Source organism: Coturnix japonica, chromosome 7, assembly GCF_054131305.1.
Source record: "Coturnix japonica strain WE chromosome 7, WE-NBRP24, whole genome shotgun sequence".
In the NCBI taxonomy this organism is placed as follows: Eukaryota; Metazoa; Chordata; class Aves; order Galliformes; family Phasianidae; genus Coturnix; species Coturnix japonica.
The window spans coordinates 7,059,455-7,077,361 of NC_140669.1; the positions used below are offsets into that span (position 1 = coordinate 7,059,455).

At 35.6% G+C, this 17,907-nt stretch overlaps 1 protein-coding gene across 9 annotated transcripts in view; it reads left to right on the forward strand.

The window, feature by feature from the left end:
• Positions 1 to 17,907, forward strand: part of GRB14 (growth factor receptor bound protein 14) — a 52,475-nt gene that overhangs the window by 12,545 nt on the left and 22,023 nt on the right. Inside the window, exon 1 of one of the 9 annotated variants that reach the window (XM_015869047.2) lies at positions 8,230 to 8,430. The exons of the other annotated variants lie outside the window; for them this stretch is intronic. Coding sequence (XP_015724533.1) covers positions 8,368 to 8,430 — 63 coding nt within the window. The 5' untranslated portion in view covers positions 8,230 to 8,367. Of the gene's footprint in view, positions 1 to 8,229; positions 8,431 to 17,907 lie in introns of those variants that run through there. 9 annotated transcript variants of the gene reach the window in all.

Genomic DNA, 17,907 nt, shown 5'->3' on the forward strand with positions numbered 1-17,907 from the left:
TAGTGAAAATGCACAGGTAATGGTGGCAACTATTTTGAAAAGTAGGGTTTTGCCACTGAGAATTTGCTCTATCAGACAGTGTTATTGTGCTCTATGTGTTATGGTTTCCATGGAAATAAGTACGAGACATTACTTTCAGCTTGATCTTCTTACAATCAAATATGTGTTTGAGGGATTTTGTTTGATTGTTTATTTGTTTGTTTTTACAAATGATGTACTGATACAGCTTCCAATGGGGTTTTTGGGCCATAGGGATTCCAGATTTTTCTAGCAGCTGATCATTTGTATTAACAAGATGAGATATTTCTCTATGAAATGGTAAAATCCTGTAATCATAAGCAGGAGATGGCTATTGACCACTGCTCATGTTCTCCTTGTTTGTCTTGAGCACATTTAAAATGATTACTTCTAAGGGAATTAATTCCTTTATGAATGCCTTCAATTAGGGAATGAAGATAAAGGGAAACCTTCAGGACAGCATACTTAATTAAGTAAGCCTCTCATGTTAAAGTCCTGATAGGAGTCACCTCAAGTAGGAAGATTTAAAAAAAAAAAAAAAAAAAAAGCTAATCAGGCCAAAGAAAATGTTGCAAGAAGGACAATTGTGGGAGGAAGAATTAAAAGGGAGGAAAAATTAGACCTTTGCTCTGATAACAACATGAACTTTCTTTTCTCCAGCTTCAGTCACAGAACATTCATTTACAGTTAATCAGCTCATATTTAGCCCAGTAGTATTCATGACGCTTAATACCTAAATCTTGAGAGAGAAATGTTTATTTGTTGTCTTAGAGATGAGCCTGTGCTTCTAATTTGTTTAGTAATGGACTGTTCCTGCCTATTTCTGGTAGGTATGTATATGCTGCACACTGGTATTTCTGTCTGTTTGCTTTTCAACCTGGTATTAGATCCACAGAAAAACAAGATACTGTAGATTGCCTTGCAGTCAGAATTGGATTTTTCAATGAGTGCATTCTTGGGCTATAAATAGCTTTTTTATATTAGTTTTGTTTTGATAACTCCTGTTACTGATTACATTAAGGCCTTGAGCTTGTGAACAGCTGCAGGCACTTGATAATGACACAGTAATGGTATCAAATGTTAAGAAAACAGTCTAGAAGTTTTCAAGAATTTCTTGTAATCACTAGAATTCATTGCTATATGGTGCTCTTACAGTATGAGGGTTTTCTTATGACTTGATAGAACATTGTTAGCAGTGTGTGTTTCAATTTGTTTTGAACCTGTTGATTGCAGAAGCAGGCAGCTAAAAACCTTTGCAAGGGCTATTTGTGTAACAAGGATTTCAGATTCCACAGGTTGATAGGGAGTATTGGAGAACACGCAGAACTTCACTGTGCTCTTTGATGCTTTCAAATTTAGAGCAGCATTAATGGAGTGTGTTCTGCTTTTTACTATTGCTCTTACAATGTGAGCACTTCCATAATCATGAATTACGAAGATAAATAGTGTAAGGGAGGATTCTTTTTTGAGTGATTTTTATTAATAACAGTAGCTTTCTGTAGCATAATAGAACCCCTCTTGGATTAGTGCATTGCAGCATTATGTGCAATTTTTGTCTAGTTGCACTTAAATATTTATATCTGGTTGTTTTCATTATATTTTATGAAGTGTTTCTTCTTTTAATTTAGATTTTATTTTATTTTTTTTCTAAAGTATTGAGATTTTTTTTTGGTGTGTGTGTGTGACAGGAGGTAACAGGTATCTAATTTCACGTTGTCCTGGTAGGCTGTTTTGTTTCCTCTGTAGTACTATATCAGTGTTTGTGGTGAAATGTTAATTTTCCAGGTAAAACTTGAATTTCACAGCTTAAAAAAACAATTTATATTTTCTTGTATAATTTGTATGATTAGTATTCTGTTAGATAATGGTAAATCACATTGAGATATTCTTATTCATATATCATATTCAGATAATTTGAGAACATGAAACTTCCAAAGGAAGTTTGTGTTTTGTCTCCTCTGGAGACTCCTCTGGGCAACTGGACAGCAGGATTCATTTCTACCCAGGTGTCCACAAAACTGCCGTTATGATCTTAAGACAATAGCTTTCTCATTTATGGGACTTAGGAACAACCAAGAAAAGAATACGTGGTATGGATGTTTTGTTTTATTTCCCATCTTTCTCAAAATAAGACCAGAAGCCAGCTGGAAGGATTTTGGAGAAGTATTCCTTTTCAGTTACTTCTAATACAATTTTATACTTTGTCCTTTGCACTTCTGCCCATGAGATAATAAGCTTTATTTATTAACACTAAAGATTAAACATTAATACGTTCCTGAATGAAGTCAAGCATTATAACTTAGTTCTTTTCTAGCAAGCACTAGGCAAACAGATAGAAGGTTTCTATGTATGAAAGGCAATGCCAGATTCCTGTTATGCTTCAACAGTAACTGGCAAAAGTGGATGCCAGGAATAGAATTGATGTGAAACAGGAATTTGTAACTGCTGTGTCAGTCAAGGTGTATGGAAGACATAAGATGTTCTAAGGCAGTAAATCATTGGAACTGCTGAAGGATGGACTAACAATAGTTGAATGCTCCTTTTCCCAAATCTTGAATGAGTTTTTAAACAGAAATGACTCTGCTTTTCAGGCCCAAAAAGTGGTATTTCAGTCCTAGAATCCTAGAATCACAAGGTTGGAAAGGACCTACAAAATCACAACTGTCCTCCCATCACCACTGCTACCACAAGCCACTAAACAATATTTCATAGCTCCTCATCCAGATGCCTCTTGAACATCACCAAAGATGGTGACTCCACCACCTCCCTGGGCAGCCATCCCAGTGCCTTACTGCTTTCTGAGAGAATTCCTTATGTCTGATATTAACCTCCTCTGAGACAACTTAATGTCATTTTCTTGGGTCCTGTTTGTTGCCTTGGAGAAGGTATTTGAGATGCAGCCTCACCAGTGCTGAGTACAAGGGGATCATTACCTCCCTGCTCCTGCTGGACACACAATTTCTAATGCAGGCTGGGATGCCATTGATCCTCTTGACCACCTGGGCACACTGTTGGCTCACGTTCAGCCAAGCATTAGTAGGATAGCTGAAAACAAGTAGCATAAAAATTACTGGAGGGGAAAGGTTTAGGCTTTTTCTAGAGAGCTACTGTGCAGAAATGGGGAAAAAAATACCCCAAGTCTTTGTATTTGGGGCTTATGTGTTGATACAAACCTTATCTGTTATCTATTTGTTAAGCTCTTCCATTTGCATTACAATTTTGCATTAGGGATTATATTTTTTGTAATAATATAATAATATAATACTTATTAGGTTTTCTAAGAATGAAAATCAACATGTGGAAAGTTATTCTTACAGACTTTTCTAAATAAGATTTAAGAGGATATCTTCTGTTGTGACTGAGACAAAACACATTTCCAATTCAGTCCAAGCAGTCTGAGCATACAGTGAGGAAAATAAACTGTTTGTGGAGCTCTCTCGCTTGACTGCCTGCTGTTGTTCGTTGGTTTCTGTGTAACAAATACTAACATGCTAACAAGGCTTCTGCTTCTGAAATGAAACTAGCTCCTTCTGAAAAGCAACATACGGAAACAGCAAAACCAAAGCCAGCTTTTCAGCATATATCTTCTCACTTTCTTCCTCCAATCCATATTTCTTTTTGCTTTAATTCTGTGTACGTGTACTGCTAAACATATTTTCTTTTGAAAAAAGACTTGGTAAAGTGAAGTGTTTTCTAATACAATCAGTTTGTATTCTTGACTTTCAGAAAGTAGTTTCTGAGAATTTATTTATTTATTTTTTTAATGTATGTGTGAAGGTCAGTTTGACCTGGTTATATCATGGCTATAACAAGGGAGAAGAAGAAAGCTGACAAATGGGTTAGTCATTCGGTGATCAGGACATCAGAGTTTGTGCAGTGCATTCTTCTTTGCCAGCAAAAGAACTCAGTCTGCTGAGAGCTATGAAATGACAGATGTGAAGGTGTCTTTTCAGTGCACAGTTTAGGATGTAGAGTTATCTTCTTCTGCCATTGCACTGCTCCATCATGGCATGCTCTTCATAATGCCTACTTTGTATGTGGAAGAGCTGAATCTGTGGATTGTGCTGGTAGATAATGGGTAGATAATTGTATAAAGAGGCAGATGAGTAGAAATCATGTTGCGAGTTACTAAATAACTTGCAACTTTAAGTTACTAGATAAGTTATATGTATGCTGCTTTACAGGAAATATATTCTATTTTTATATTTTTGCATAGAAATCAGACATGATCAGTGCTCTAAGACAGTATATTGCATGTGCTGTTTGAAGAATAAGACCTTGTGTTTCTTTGTATGATGAGCTGTAGGAATAGAAAGGCTCACATCGCTTTACAGGCTCTTTTCATGTTAGGTAACATTGTTGCAGCCTGTATATGTTTCCACAGTTACGCTAGTTGTATAAGTGGCTCTTCCTATAGTGGAGAGATGGAATTAACTGTGACAGGTAGACAGGAGTACTTTGTCAACAAATGCAGGCTGTATAGCAAATAACTTAAAGAACTTAGCTGATTTTACACTGATCCAGTGTAAAAATATTCTGCCTTAGGTTGAAGAAAAAATAAGTACGAAAAAGTAGTGTCAAAGCTTTTTGTAAACTTTAGTGGAATTCTATTCTCTGGATATTTTTTAATCTACAAGGACAAAAGCTGTGTCTGATTTGTTTGTTACCAGTAAATGCCCACATTCCTGTTATGTCTGGCATAGCCAGGAATAAAATCAGCTGTTGTGACTCCATAGCCAGTGCCTTAAGTACAACACTGACCTTCCTCTACTAGCTGGATATCTCTGTTTCACATATTATTATAAAGCACTGGAGCTACTAACACTTACCAAGAGCTTTATAATTCCTACCCAGTCAGTTTAGTTATGTTTTCTTTAGTGACAAGAAGTAGAAATGGCTTATATTTTGTAGTATCTGATAAAGTGCTTTCAGAACTGTATCTGGAAACCAAAATGGGAATGAAAAGATGCATAAATAAATTGATCTTACTGGAAAGTGAGCTGGATCTGATTTTCTTCTTGTCCACCAGCAGAATTACTTGCAGACCTGCCATGGACAAGTCAAATCCTTTAACAGTATTCATCTTAGCTTTCATATGTGAACTGATTCTGCAAGGTACACCCTCAGAAGTTGAGATGCTTTTTTTTTTTCCTCTCTTTTTCTTTTTTCTTTCTTTCTTTTTTTTTTTTTCTTTTTTTTTTTTTTTTTTTCCTCCTAACTCAGTGTTTGGGAAATTTAAGAGATGAAAGTATTCCTTGATGTATTATTTGGTACAAATGATGTGTGCTTTCATTAGTAAAAGTACATGACCAGAATGTATTTTTTGTCAAAAGTCGAATGATATCTAATTATTGACATTCGTAACAAAAGTTAAACACAACATTAGGTGTTTGCCTCTTTCTAAGCAGATCTGGCCTGTGTATGTGGCTGGAGAAGGTAAGAAAGAAATAGTCTTGCTGAAGAAAATGATCCCCTGTTTTGTTTTGCATGCAAATAGGTCAATATTATTCATAGAACAAAAAGCTGCATGTGTTTTGGAAAGACAATGACCTTCAATATTCAGGGTTAGGGAAAAAATGGCTTTTACTATTTTGGTTTCTTTCCTAATGGAAGCCACTAATGCAGTGCACTGAGATTTACAGTTATTGCTTCCCAAACATTTTTCCATAAGATCCAAGGAAAAAAGATTGCAGAGGGAGTTTGTTGCTCTGGTGCTGCGGATGTGTATATATAACATCCCTAAGAGTAAAATTCCTAGAGGATCAAGCCCTGGTACCATGAGTTGTTTTCTGAGTTTTACAGCAAAGTTCTAAAGTCGTGCTATAAAATTTTGAGAACATGCTCTCATAGGAAATAAAAACTGCGCCTGAAAGGTAAAAACCTAATTGCAAACACTTGACATTTATCATAGCTGTCTCTACTGGAAAAGATTATTACAGAATTAACACTTAAACACGATCTCCAGAATAATTTTGTATTCCATTGTTTTCTCAAAACAGTCATAAGAATTTTGGACTGGAGCTTGACAGAAAAATAGAAGTAAATATGTATAATATCTTATACTATATGTAATATCTAGAAGGCTATGTACTGTGGATTCATTGCTGCTATATGCTCAAAGTTAAAACTGAGCATTAATTACTGAGTTGTGATTCTTTAATAGTGATGTATTACTGTTTAAGAGCTGCGAGTAAAACTGTTAATTAATGGCAGGTTTTTGTTTTGGATATGTATGTTTTGTTGTTTTCTCCTGTTTTTACATTGTTCACCAACAGAACTTGCCTGAGGTATACTGATCTTAGGATTTCAGAAAGGTAACTTAGCAAAAATCTAAAGCATCTTACTGGTGCCAGTAAATTGTTGTGTAATTTTTGCTATTTACAAAACTCCACAATAGCAAATTACATAGGTCACTCCGAAATTAATGCTTCCTATTTATTTCAATGGAAACTAGAATTGATACAAAAAGCACAATAAAACCATTTAATAGAGCAAATTCTCAGCTACAAAACACTATTTTTTAATATGGTCACCACCATTAGATACGTATTCATCAGCAATGATCAAGAGCCTGCACACTGCACTCATAAAAATCTGCACTAGCTGAGGTAGCCCTTGGTCACTGCTGCCACTACTGAAATGCCCACTGCTTCACTGTGCTCATCTCCACTGGTGGGGCTCTGTAAATGGTTAGTGAGCATCCATGAATGTCACTGTGTGCCATTTTTTTTCCGCATGGAAGAAGCACTCTGTTACTTCATAGGCATCTTCTGAATCAGAATCCATCGTGTCAGACTGCTCCTTCACTGCCATCTGTTGCATGGCAACAGCATGGAATGGGGTATTATTGGCAAGGTTCAACTTCTTCTGCCATCACACCAACATCATCCACTTCTGACATTGTTGGCCAACGTAATAAAATAGGAGGCATTACTTTTGGACCAGCCCTCATACATTAGACACATGGTTAACATTTAAGATGCAAGTATATAATTTTTTCTCTTGTAGCTCATACTTTTCTCTAGATATTTTGGGGTAACAAAGGGGTTTGTTCATTTCCACTTAGGGAAAACAGTATCAATATGATAAGGTGAATTTTAGCATGGATTATTCTAATATTTGCCAGATCAGTATTGAACACTTCCAGTGCATCTAAATAATGAGATGTGTATTAAAGAATTTATCAGGAGTAGCTTTCTGTGAAACTATAGTTCTCTTCATGTCTGGTGTTTTATTGTTTGAGATGTTATAAATATATAATAGAAATAATTTTGCAGAATGCCTGCAGCCTTCACTGGTTATGATGTTCTTGATATGAATAGCTTGATCAAGAGTTGTAAAACAAATATCTAATGACACTGTTCTAAAATGTATTGAATTATTTGGTTTACAACAGAATTCTTGCTTACTCATGCTGCATAACAACAGAATAGAAAAGTTATCTGCTCTTAAGCATTTTAAGAGAACTTGGAAAATGTTATATATTGCCTCATCATGTAAATAATGAAAAATATCACTTTTTGATGCAGAAAGAACAACCTCAGGCTTATTTAATTGTTAAGCATGTTGATGCATTAAGTAAATATGTGAGTAGGGGTGATCAACAACTTGAATTCATAAAATATTTGGTCATGTAATAATTTACCTACTGCTTTTTTCAGCTACACAACTTTGTTGTGTTACAGAGATAAAAACTGCATTACTTTAAGCAAAAGGAGATCTTTGCCTTTGCTTTGAAGAAAGTGATTCTTTGATAAAGAATCATGGAATGGATTCAGTGCACTTATTCTTATGATCAGGTACCTTCCGGACACCCTACAATCAGGAACACTGACTGAGAAATGTATTTTATTTCTTGGAAGAGGCCAGGGAAAAAAACATTACTGCTATAACCACTCAATAACCACTGGCAGAATGCAGTTTTTGTTTTGAGTTGTTTTTTTTTTTAAATTGAATTATTACTAATGGTGCAGTTTTGAGTATTTTTTTGCTGTTATTATTAGGTCAATGAAAACAGGATTCTTAGTGATAGAAATGTGTGCTGTCCTGCTTGTTTTCATAGACAGAGATATCAGTGTGAGCCTTCCCAAGGACAGAAGACAAGTTTTTAAGCTCTTTGGTTGGTTGATTTCTGGTTAGTCCGACCCCAGGGCCTTACATAAGTGCCTTTGTGTAGGACTGGATTTGCATAAACAGAGGGGCATTAACTGCATCCTGACTCTGTGCTTTGCACTGACTCTACAGGTCTGGGGTGGTGAGAATTTAGACTTCAAGGAATATTGCTAAGTATTTCGTTCTGTTTCATGTTATCACCTGAGTGAAGGTTGTCAAGTTTTAAGAAAAGCAGACATGAGCTTGTTTTCAAGAAGAGTGACGCTGCCTGCAGTTATGCCAATAACTCTGCAGAAACGGGTATGGCAGTCTTGTAACTCTCTTTACTATGGGTTGGTAAAGCATTTGCTTAGAGTAAATTAACTGTGTTTTAAATAAATATGCTTATATTTACTTTTTTCTTATTTTATTTTTCTTGACTAGTATGAATTTTTGCTTTTTGATAAATGCACCTTTTTTAATTTAATTACTTAAAATATTTTTGTGTGCACACATATACATGTTTATGTATATTTTTTACTGTGCTTCTTTTTTCTCTGTTATGATTTCGTACTTTATGATCACATCTTTATATAATTTTTAATATATCATGTCTTAACTGCATTTCAGAATACTGAAATAAGCCTCTTTAATATGCTGTAGTTGTGATCTCAGTAAAAGCTGATAGGAGTCCACTTATATGGGCTTTGGGTTTTTTCTACTCTTTCTGGCTCTCATCTTACTCGTGTGTGGTTCATATACTCAGGGAATCAAGGTAACACTGTACAGTGCTTTGTAGTTGCCACTGTTTCCTTGTGTTTTTTTGTTGATGTTGTTTGGTTTGGTTTGCTTTGATTTGTTATTTTGTTTGTTTTAATCTTGCTCAATTGGGGGAACAATGTAAAATCTTTTTGACTAGGTTTGCCCTGAGTAATTCGGTGCATCGGCAATAACTGTAAAGTTAAAAATACACATGAACTATGGAAATGTGTCACCTCTAAGCTGGTTGTATTAACTTATAAAAAGTTAGTTCATACCAACTCTAAGTCATTTGTTAGTTTGATTTATTTGCTAAATGTGTAGATATCTTTCATAAGTTCAAGTCCATTGCTGCATAATGTGCCCAGATCACTGTTAACAGACTCTTCTGCTACTCAGAGGCTTTTAATATACCAGTGATGTGAGGTATGAAATTTCACTGAAATATTGCAATGGTATTAAATGGTACTCATGAACAATTCACACAGAACGCAACATGTACTTCTTATGGCGTGAGTCCAGTGAGTCTAAAGCAGTATATGAATGCATAGCTCTTACTGATTTAGAATTTCTGTTAGTCTGTATGATTACTTTATAGTTTGGGTTGCAAGGGAAGCCTGCAGAAACACACTCTTAGCATTATTGCTGTGTAAAGATTAGGTTATACTGCTATTCAGTTACGTGATCATATACCACTTTTCATATTCAGACACGTGTTGAGTTACCAGCATGTTAGGAGCTGAAGTCTCTTGAAGTGTTGTACTGAAGGGTTGTATCTCCTCTTGTATGTTCAGAGATGCGTATAGTGTTGTGTGGGAGTAAAGAGGTGTGTAACTTTGTTCAATCTAATGTTCAGAAGGCTAGGAAACTCGATTTTAACTGTATTGTATATTTTCTTTTATTTTTGCTCTTGAGAGCCGAGCATCATTCTCCAAGCAATCATAAGGATTTTTCCTTTCTTTGCTAAGACGTAGTGATTAAGTTTTCTGTGCATTCTCTCTGATGTTAAAACAAATATTTTCACACTACTGTTAAATTAGCAGTCAGTAATTATTGGCTTTACTTCTCTCCTACTGTGCACTTTGCAAGCCCAAAATAAAAATAATGGAGATGGGAAGAGGAAGCAGCACAGGATGTTGCATTAGGTGGGTAGCTATTGGATTGCACACAGCTGAGAAAGTTCTGAGAGATCTTTATGCTCACTGAGAGCTCACAGATCAATGCCAAATTTTTGGCCAGATTTGCTGTGATGTTTATATCTATGTCTATAGATATCTCTCTAAATGTATCTCTTCTCTCTATTCAGAGGATTCTTTTCTTATTTCTGTAGCACTAATTTAATTTCTGGAGAAGAAATACTACAGGGAAGAAAGGAAGGCAGGCAGCAGGCAAGAAAGAGTCTTGCTTGTAAGGTTAATATGTGTGTGCGCGTGCAAATACATTTATCATGGACATTAGAAATGTAGAGATCTAATTCTCTTATCCTAATATGTAGTGTCTTCATGCTGATTGTGCTGAATTCTAGCTTTAAGTAGTACAGTCATGAGAAACTTCAGCACTAATTCATAAAATATTGTTTTAGGCTACTGATAATCCAAAATTATTCTTACTCCAATTTAGGTATTAGAGTTGATGTAAGGAGTCTAGTTTAATTATGATCCTGGAAAATTCTTTTTTTTTTTTTTCCTCCTTCACGAAAGGTGATGTTTTTCATTATTAATGTGATAGTATGGCTGTTCTACCACTTCACTGAATGCTTTTTTTTCTCATTTTCATTCCAAATAAATATGTGTTGTCCAATTTTTATTTTTTTTTCACACTTTGTTTTAAAATTCGATAGGAAGTACTTATCACAGTTGATATGTTGTTGGTTTTTTTTTTCTCAAATACTGTATTTTTAACTGAAGCTACAGAGCCTCATTTAGATTCTAAGAGTCTTTTAGCACAGGCAGAAAAATGTCTTGCTTAAAAAGCATAGGGAGTTATCCATACTGGATATATTATGACTAGATTTATAGTGCGTACGTAGACTAAACTAGACATATAATTAATCCAACACAATTACTTTTTTGTGTGTGTGAATACCTTTGTACTCCTCCAGAAATGGTTTTAAGACATGAGATTTCAAAGAACATAATGTTTTCAGCACATTGTTTTACAGCCTGTTACAGACCAGTTATTTATTAAAGACAAACATCTGCAGAAATGCTATGCATGTAGATAAGTAGAAGAGTACTTACACACCTGATGCTGGATGCAAAGTGTAAGAGCAGTTCTGTGCGTTTTTTTTCATAGCAGCTGAGAACTTTATAGAACACTGTCACTCAGTGTGAAACAGGAACTATATTTTCCAGTGATTCTTGAAGGGATTACATTGTTTCTCCTAAATTGAAGAAATATTTATTCAGAAAGAAATCTTAGATTGAATGATTAGAAGAATAAACTGAATATTAAAAGAATGATTAGAAAAGGAGAATCTATTTTAGATTAAATGCTGGAGTTCAGCAATTTCCAAGATGCTTCTGGATCTTTATTCCAGCTATTTTTTTCTGGACTGAATTTGTGTACCTCTGTAATCAACATGCACACCTCCCATCAGGTATGAGTGGTTACTTAAATTGTAACAAATTGTATTGAGAATTAGCAATGTCTGTCTGGAAGGCTAAGAGTGTGAGAGGAAATTTTCAGTTTTGTGTTTGGGTTCCTCTAGATGAAAGGCCAATGTGCTTGTCTGGAAATTGTACATAAGTGCAATTTAAGTGATGTCATAATGGTATCATTAAATTGATAGCTTTTATAAATATGTGGAGACACACAAAGTGTTCATGTATGAAGCAGCTCTTTATAAGGATAGTTTGAAAAATAGTCATTCAAAGATATATAAACACCTCTTTGTCTTTCATACAGTATAATAAGATGAAGAACAACATTCTGCTTCCTCTCGATAATATTAAAAACTTTGTGAAACTTTTTACAGGTGTCTATTTAGAATCATAGAAACATAGAATCCTTAGGGTTGGATGGAACCTCAGAGGGCCATCCATTCCAACTCCCCTGCAGTGAGCAGGGACACCACAGCTACATCAGGCTGCCCAGGGCCTTATCCAGCCTCATCTTGAAATTCTCCAGCGAAACTTCTTGCCTCAGAGGCTTGTTAGATGGAATATACAAATATTGTGTTAGCTATGAATGGATGAATTGCACAGAATTCAGTCATCTTTCTTAATGTACTTGCAGATTTTAAGATAGCTACTTGTGCTGGAAGTTGATGTGACTGTAGAGATTGTTTGTGGATGAAAGTAGAGAAAGAGGGTGGCAGACTTGCATTTTCACTTTGTGGAAGAGGCTTGGTTAGGTCCAGGAAATGTTCCAGAAAGAGCTACTGACAGGACCTCTTTAGGAGGAAGATAATACAGGAATTTTTTCCTCTCTGAAGAATGATTGTAACACAAATAAACTACATGCCTTTGTGATGATAGGAATGTGGCTTGTGAATGGTGAAAAGTGAAAGCAGCTAGACAGTCTAGAAAACCTCTGGATGTATGTTACCACAGCATGTGAACAGTTGAGAAATCTGTAGTTAGATTTGCAGTTTTCTTGAGTGACTGAAGAATGTTCAATCTTTATACGTCATTTTCCTTTCAGAATAAACGGTTAGAGGTAAGTGTTATCAGAATACATTGAATTTATGAAATGATTAGTCTCTATTTCTACATCATCCACTTAAAACAATTCTTCTGTTCTGCTCATTTTAGTGACCCTCTTTTGCAGTAAACAACCTACAAGGCCTAAATTCCATGCCCAGATGCTCCCTATCTTGTCTGTTTTCCTGTAGTAGTTTGGGTTAGCTGGCAAACTTGGTGTTATTTAGAGACATAGTCTTTTCTGCTTCATCAAGAGATCTGTTCTGCTGAGAAACCAGCAACATAGGTTGAAAACCCTGGTAGAAACAATAGGTACTTCTTTTTATAGCCTGTATCTCTTCAGAAACACATAGTGCAGCCAGAACGCGGCAGTAACAGATTTTCTTTCTCTTGTGCTGGAACACGGCATTCTATTTATCTCTGACAAGTGAAGGGTATGTTAGACAAACTGCACTATTAAATACAAAAAGCCTCTTTTAAATAATGTTAGCGCTTTGACACAAATAGGGACAAGCTATTCAATCATAAGACTGATAAATTTCTGCCCTTAACTTTGTAGTGCACAGAAAACAAGAGTCATGAGTATATTTTAGTGGCTATATATTAAAAACCCTTTTTCCTTCAATCTTCATACATGACTTCTTTGGAAAATGTAGTAGTTTGTAGATAACTTCTATCATGTTTCTAGTTTGGGGAATAATGCACACTGGTGTACTGAGAACCATTTCTATTTTCTTCTCATTTTCCATTTCTAAGACTTTTTTTAAGAAATGAAATACTGAGGTTCCTTCTTCAAGTCAAGGGAATTAGCATTATGGGTTCCCAAATCCTCTAATATGATTTTCCATCATTTTTTTCTGAATAATAAAATCACAAAATGGCGTACACTGGAAGAGATCTTTAAGGTCATCTAGTTCCAACCCCCATACTGTGAGTACATTTGCCATCCTCTAATTCAGGTGCTAGATCAGGTTGCCCAGGATCCCATCCAACTTGGTCTTGAACACCTCCAGGAGTGTAGCATCTACAACTTCCCTGGGCAGTCTGTTCCAGCACCTCAACACCCTCTGATTTCCTTTATCACGCTGCTAGCTAATGAAATCCTTTTCATCCATGAGGTCCTTTCACAGGGTTCCTCTTAGTGAGTTCTTCTTCCAGTCCATATATATATTTGGGATTGCTATAGCTCAGATGCAACACCTTGCACTTGGCCTTGTTGAACCTCATTAGGTTCATGTGAGCCTACTTCTCAAGCTTGTCAGGTCCCTTTGGATGGTGTCCCTTCCCTCTGTGGTATCAACTTCACCACTATTTGCTGAGGGTGCACTTGATCCCATGATTTATATTACTTTTAAAGATGTTGAGTGGTACCTGCCTGAAGATGGATCCTGGGGGCATCTCATCACTGACCTTCACCTAGATATAGAGCCTCTGGCCACAGCCCTAGCTGTGACCACTGAACCAATTGTTTATCCATCTAATAGTCCACCCTTCATCTAACTGTTCTTACAGTATTTCTGTTCATCTAACAGGGTGTTTGTCCATCAGCATATGATAATTGTATTCTAAGATTTGTTATTGTAAAGTAACAGCAAAATACAAACCTGTGAGCTATTATAATATGTATAAAGTTAAAACTTAGGAGGCAGTGTGGAAGAAAAGGACTGAAGATGTTAAATAGCACAAGTTTACTAATAGGACTCATCTCCACTTGTCTAACCTATTTCATTAGCACTAAATCAAGTTTTAATGAAGAAAAATGTGCTTGAAAGTACACTTTTATTAACCCCTATGTAATAATCAAGTCCAGTATGAATACTGCTCTTTAAGTTGACCCATATTGCTTTTCAACATTTTTAATGAAAGACTTGATTTCCAGGGAAAAATATGAAACTCATAGTCACCAGCAAGATGAGTTTTGGGCCTTGCTAGTTAGTTCAGCACTTGTCTATGTGTTTTGTGAGAAATTTTGGTAGCTCCCAAGGAAGGTAACAAGGGATAGAACACATACATTTGGCCTAAATAACTTAATTTTTGTATTGTGAACTGTGTTGTTTAGGTATAACTCAACCAACCATATAAGGGAGCATGGAGATTTTGACACTCAGATGTAGTGTTGCATAAGTATAGGGGACCATAGCTTGCTTACAAATGTATGTGTTCTAAGGCTAGATTATGTCATATTCTCCACTGAATTTTGAAATTACTTTCCTTTGGTTAGAGGATTCTGCTCAAGTTTCGCTGCATTGTCTTCATCATTTACTAATGTAGGTCACTCCAAAAGTAATGCCTCCCATTTATTTCCATGGAAACTGGACCAGAAAGTGCTCAATAACACTGTTTAATAGAGCAAATTCTCAGCTACAAAGCACTCTTTTTCAGCAAAGTTAAGTATTATTAAACATTAAGTATGTATTTTCATCAGTGACAAGCAAAAACCTGCATATTATTATTTTAAATTTCTTGTTGTCTTTCAAACTTTGTTTCTCTTCAGTTTTACTGATGTTGTCTTTGAGATGATTGCAAATCAGCGTTGTACTCATTCTGCTATTTTTCTAACATCATAATGTAGTTGTCATAACCTTTGTTTGAAAGAACTTTGCTGGTATATTTCTGTACGTAGCTTATTATAATTAGGAGATCTGCATAATTGAACCTCTTTTTTTAAATAATACCACATATTTACACATCTAAAGTGGTAGTCATGGGGAAGTATAAGTGCCTCTCAAATCTTAATGAGTTCAATCTGTTACTCTGCTGTACAAAAACAGATTTAATTCCCATGCCCGATATACTACAACGAAACTGAAGGACTAATGATGACTTGCCAAAACTCAGATGAAAAATGAATATTTTAAAGATTAGTATTGCCTACAGGAAATCTCAGATATTTTTTGTTTCTTTACCACATTAGTACTTAAAAAGTTATGTGTTTGGTGGTGGTGTCTTAATTAAGTAATTAGTACCTCTAGCAGGATATTCCACAGAACAGTTATTCAGTAGATCTCAGAAAAAATGTCATGTGTTTTACGTCGTGATAGAAAAAGCTGGAAGTTTTTTTTCATAAATGTTTTTAAATGGCAGATGTAGATTTCTGCAAACTGTAGAAATCCTTTCAGCCTAGAAATTCTCCTTTTGGATGAATGCTGGAGGCTAACCTTTTAATTGCATGCTGGGATATTTGAGAGGAAAGCCTCGCATTCATGTATTTAACTTTACCAAATAGTTTAAGATGCTAGAAATTTCCTAACCTTCCTTTGTAGTTCAAATGAACTTCAAATTTCCCTGCCCTCTGCCAAGATAAATAAGTGGGAGAAATAAACCAAACCAAACAAAATTATTGTCTAGCAGGGGGCAAGGTTAGAGGTTGGAGAACAAGTGCTTCAGGCAAATAGCCTGACAGAAGTTAGCGGGAACTCGGGAAGTCCAGCACCCTGGATTATAAGACTCTTTGGGGCCTGATTTTGCATACAGTAACTGTGCATTTGATATAAATTTGACTGTTTTTTTTTTTTTTTTATGTAAGTATAAAATATACAATTACTTATTTATGGGAGTAAAATGTTGTAAAAATTACAAGCTCAAATTAGATACTTGTGTCTTTATTAATAAAAGTGGCTTGATGTTTGACCATCTTAGTCTTAATGGCTATCCAGGAGTAATCAGAATCCTGTAACTGCCAGGTCATTTGATGAAGGCACCCAAATGCAGACTCCGTGTGTTCTAAGCTTCTTTTTCTGTTGGATATACCTGGCCTTTTTCACACTTCAGGACACAGAGTTTGAAATTTGAAACTGCTCAGTACAGGGTATGGTCTTTCCATATGTTTATGTCATTTCTGCAGATTGGAACTTCCAGAACAGATGGCCTGAAAATTCTGAAGAATCAGTCTTGGATGCTCTGTCTTTAAAGTCTATGAAACACATTATTTAATTATTGCAATGGGGAGGTTGGTTCAATGTAGAAGAAAGCTTGAGAGACTTGAGTCCAGCCTTTATTTGGTCATTGCACACTGCTCATTACACACTGATTGCTTTATATGCCCTTTTACTTACACCTCTTTCTTTTAATCAGTTTCTGATTTTTTTTTTTTTCTTCTTCTGATTTCTGTAGTATAGCAGTGTCTTCTTTCCCCTTTTCTTTGTTAAATGATGAGTTCAATTTTGAAACACTTATTCTACATTCTGAGCTAAGATGATGAGTAACACAGAATAATATATTCTGTTTTGAAACAAAATTTCTTAGCAATAGAATATTTGGAGAAATTAAAGATACTTCTGGGAATTTGGCTGACTTTTAAAAGGTTTGTAGGCAGTGAAAATTATTGATGCTTGTCCTGCTCAGATTTATGCTTTCTTCTTTTAAGGAGATGTTGGAGTTGCTAGTTTCTTACTGCTAGTGGCTTAAATGGAAATTATTTAGATTATTTTTATTTATTTTTCTTTTCTGGCCTTGGGAAGGGCTGAAATCACTGTATTTATAAATTAGACAGGAAAGACTGTGTGAACATGACTGAGGCAGCCTCTTTTTTTTCTTTGCAATCTTCTAATAGTTATAGATGAGGGAGATTATACTGCTGGTTTTAGGAGTAAGCCTTAAAATGTATGGTGATGACAATGGTAATATTAGCTTGCTCTCAAGTATCAGCTCTTTTCACATGTGCTACTTTCTGGGAAAATTTCTAGGGAAAAAAAGAAAGAGAGGATGACTGGCTAAGCTAAGATTTAATGGTAACTGCTAATAAAAGTAAAGAAGTAGCCACTCAAGCATTCTTATCTTTATAGAAGGTTAACACAATTGAATCTCTAGCATAGTCTTCTAAGTTTGGAATCATCTTGGAAGAGAAGTATTTGTTGCAACACATTTGCAAGGAAAAATGGGAAGCTGAATTGATCCTTTTTCATGTGTTTCACTCTCATTGGAGCAAGTACATTCCCAGCAAATCTCACACTTGACGCAGCAGAAAATGTGGACTGAGCAACTTTTTCTAATAGAAATCCCTCAAAGGTTGCTCTAAATGATGAGACTTACACCATCCCATTCAATTCATTAAACTAAAACTGTAAAAAAAAAGTTCAGAAGGGTCTTTTAGGTAACTGCCCGTCTGTTGTCTCCTGCTGTATTTGAATTCTTTGCTAGGAAGGGAAAAAACTGCAAAGCATGTATTTCACAATGTAGCACGTGTCATAGCTGTGAGCTGAGGTGAGCAGCTGTCCAATACTTATGCAGGATTTATATCGCTATGCTGAGAAACTTCAGTGAGAAATCTCTCAGAGAATACAAACTCTTCTATTTTGTTGCTATTTTGTTTTGTTTTAGCTGTGCTGCTGTAGTCCAAGGCCACCTCCAAGGCTTTCCTTTCCCCTAGCTGAATGGCTGCAGGCACCTCATTATC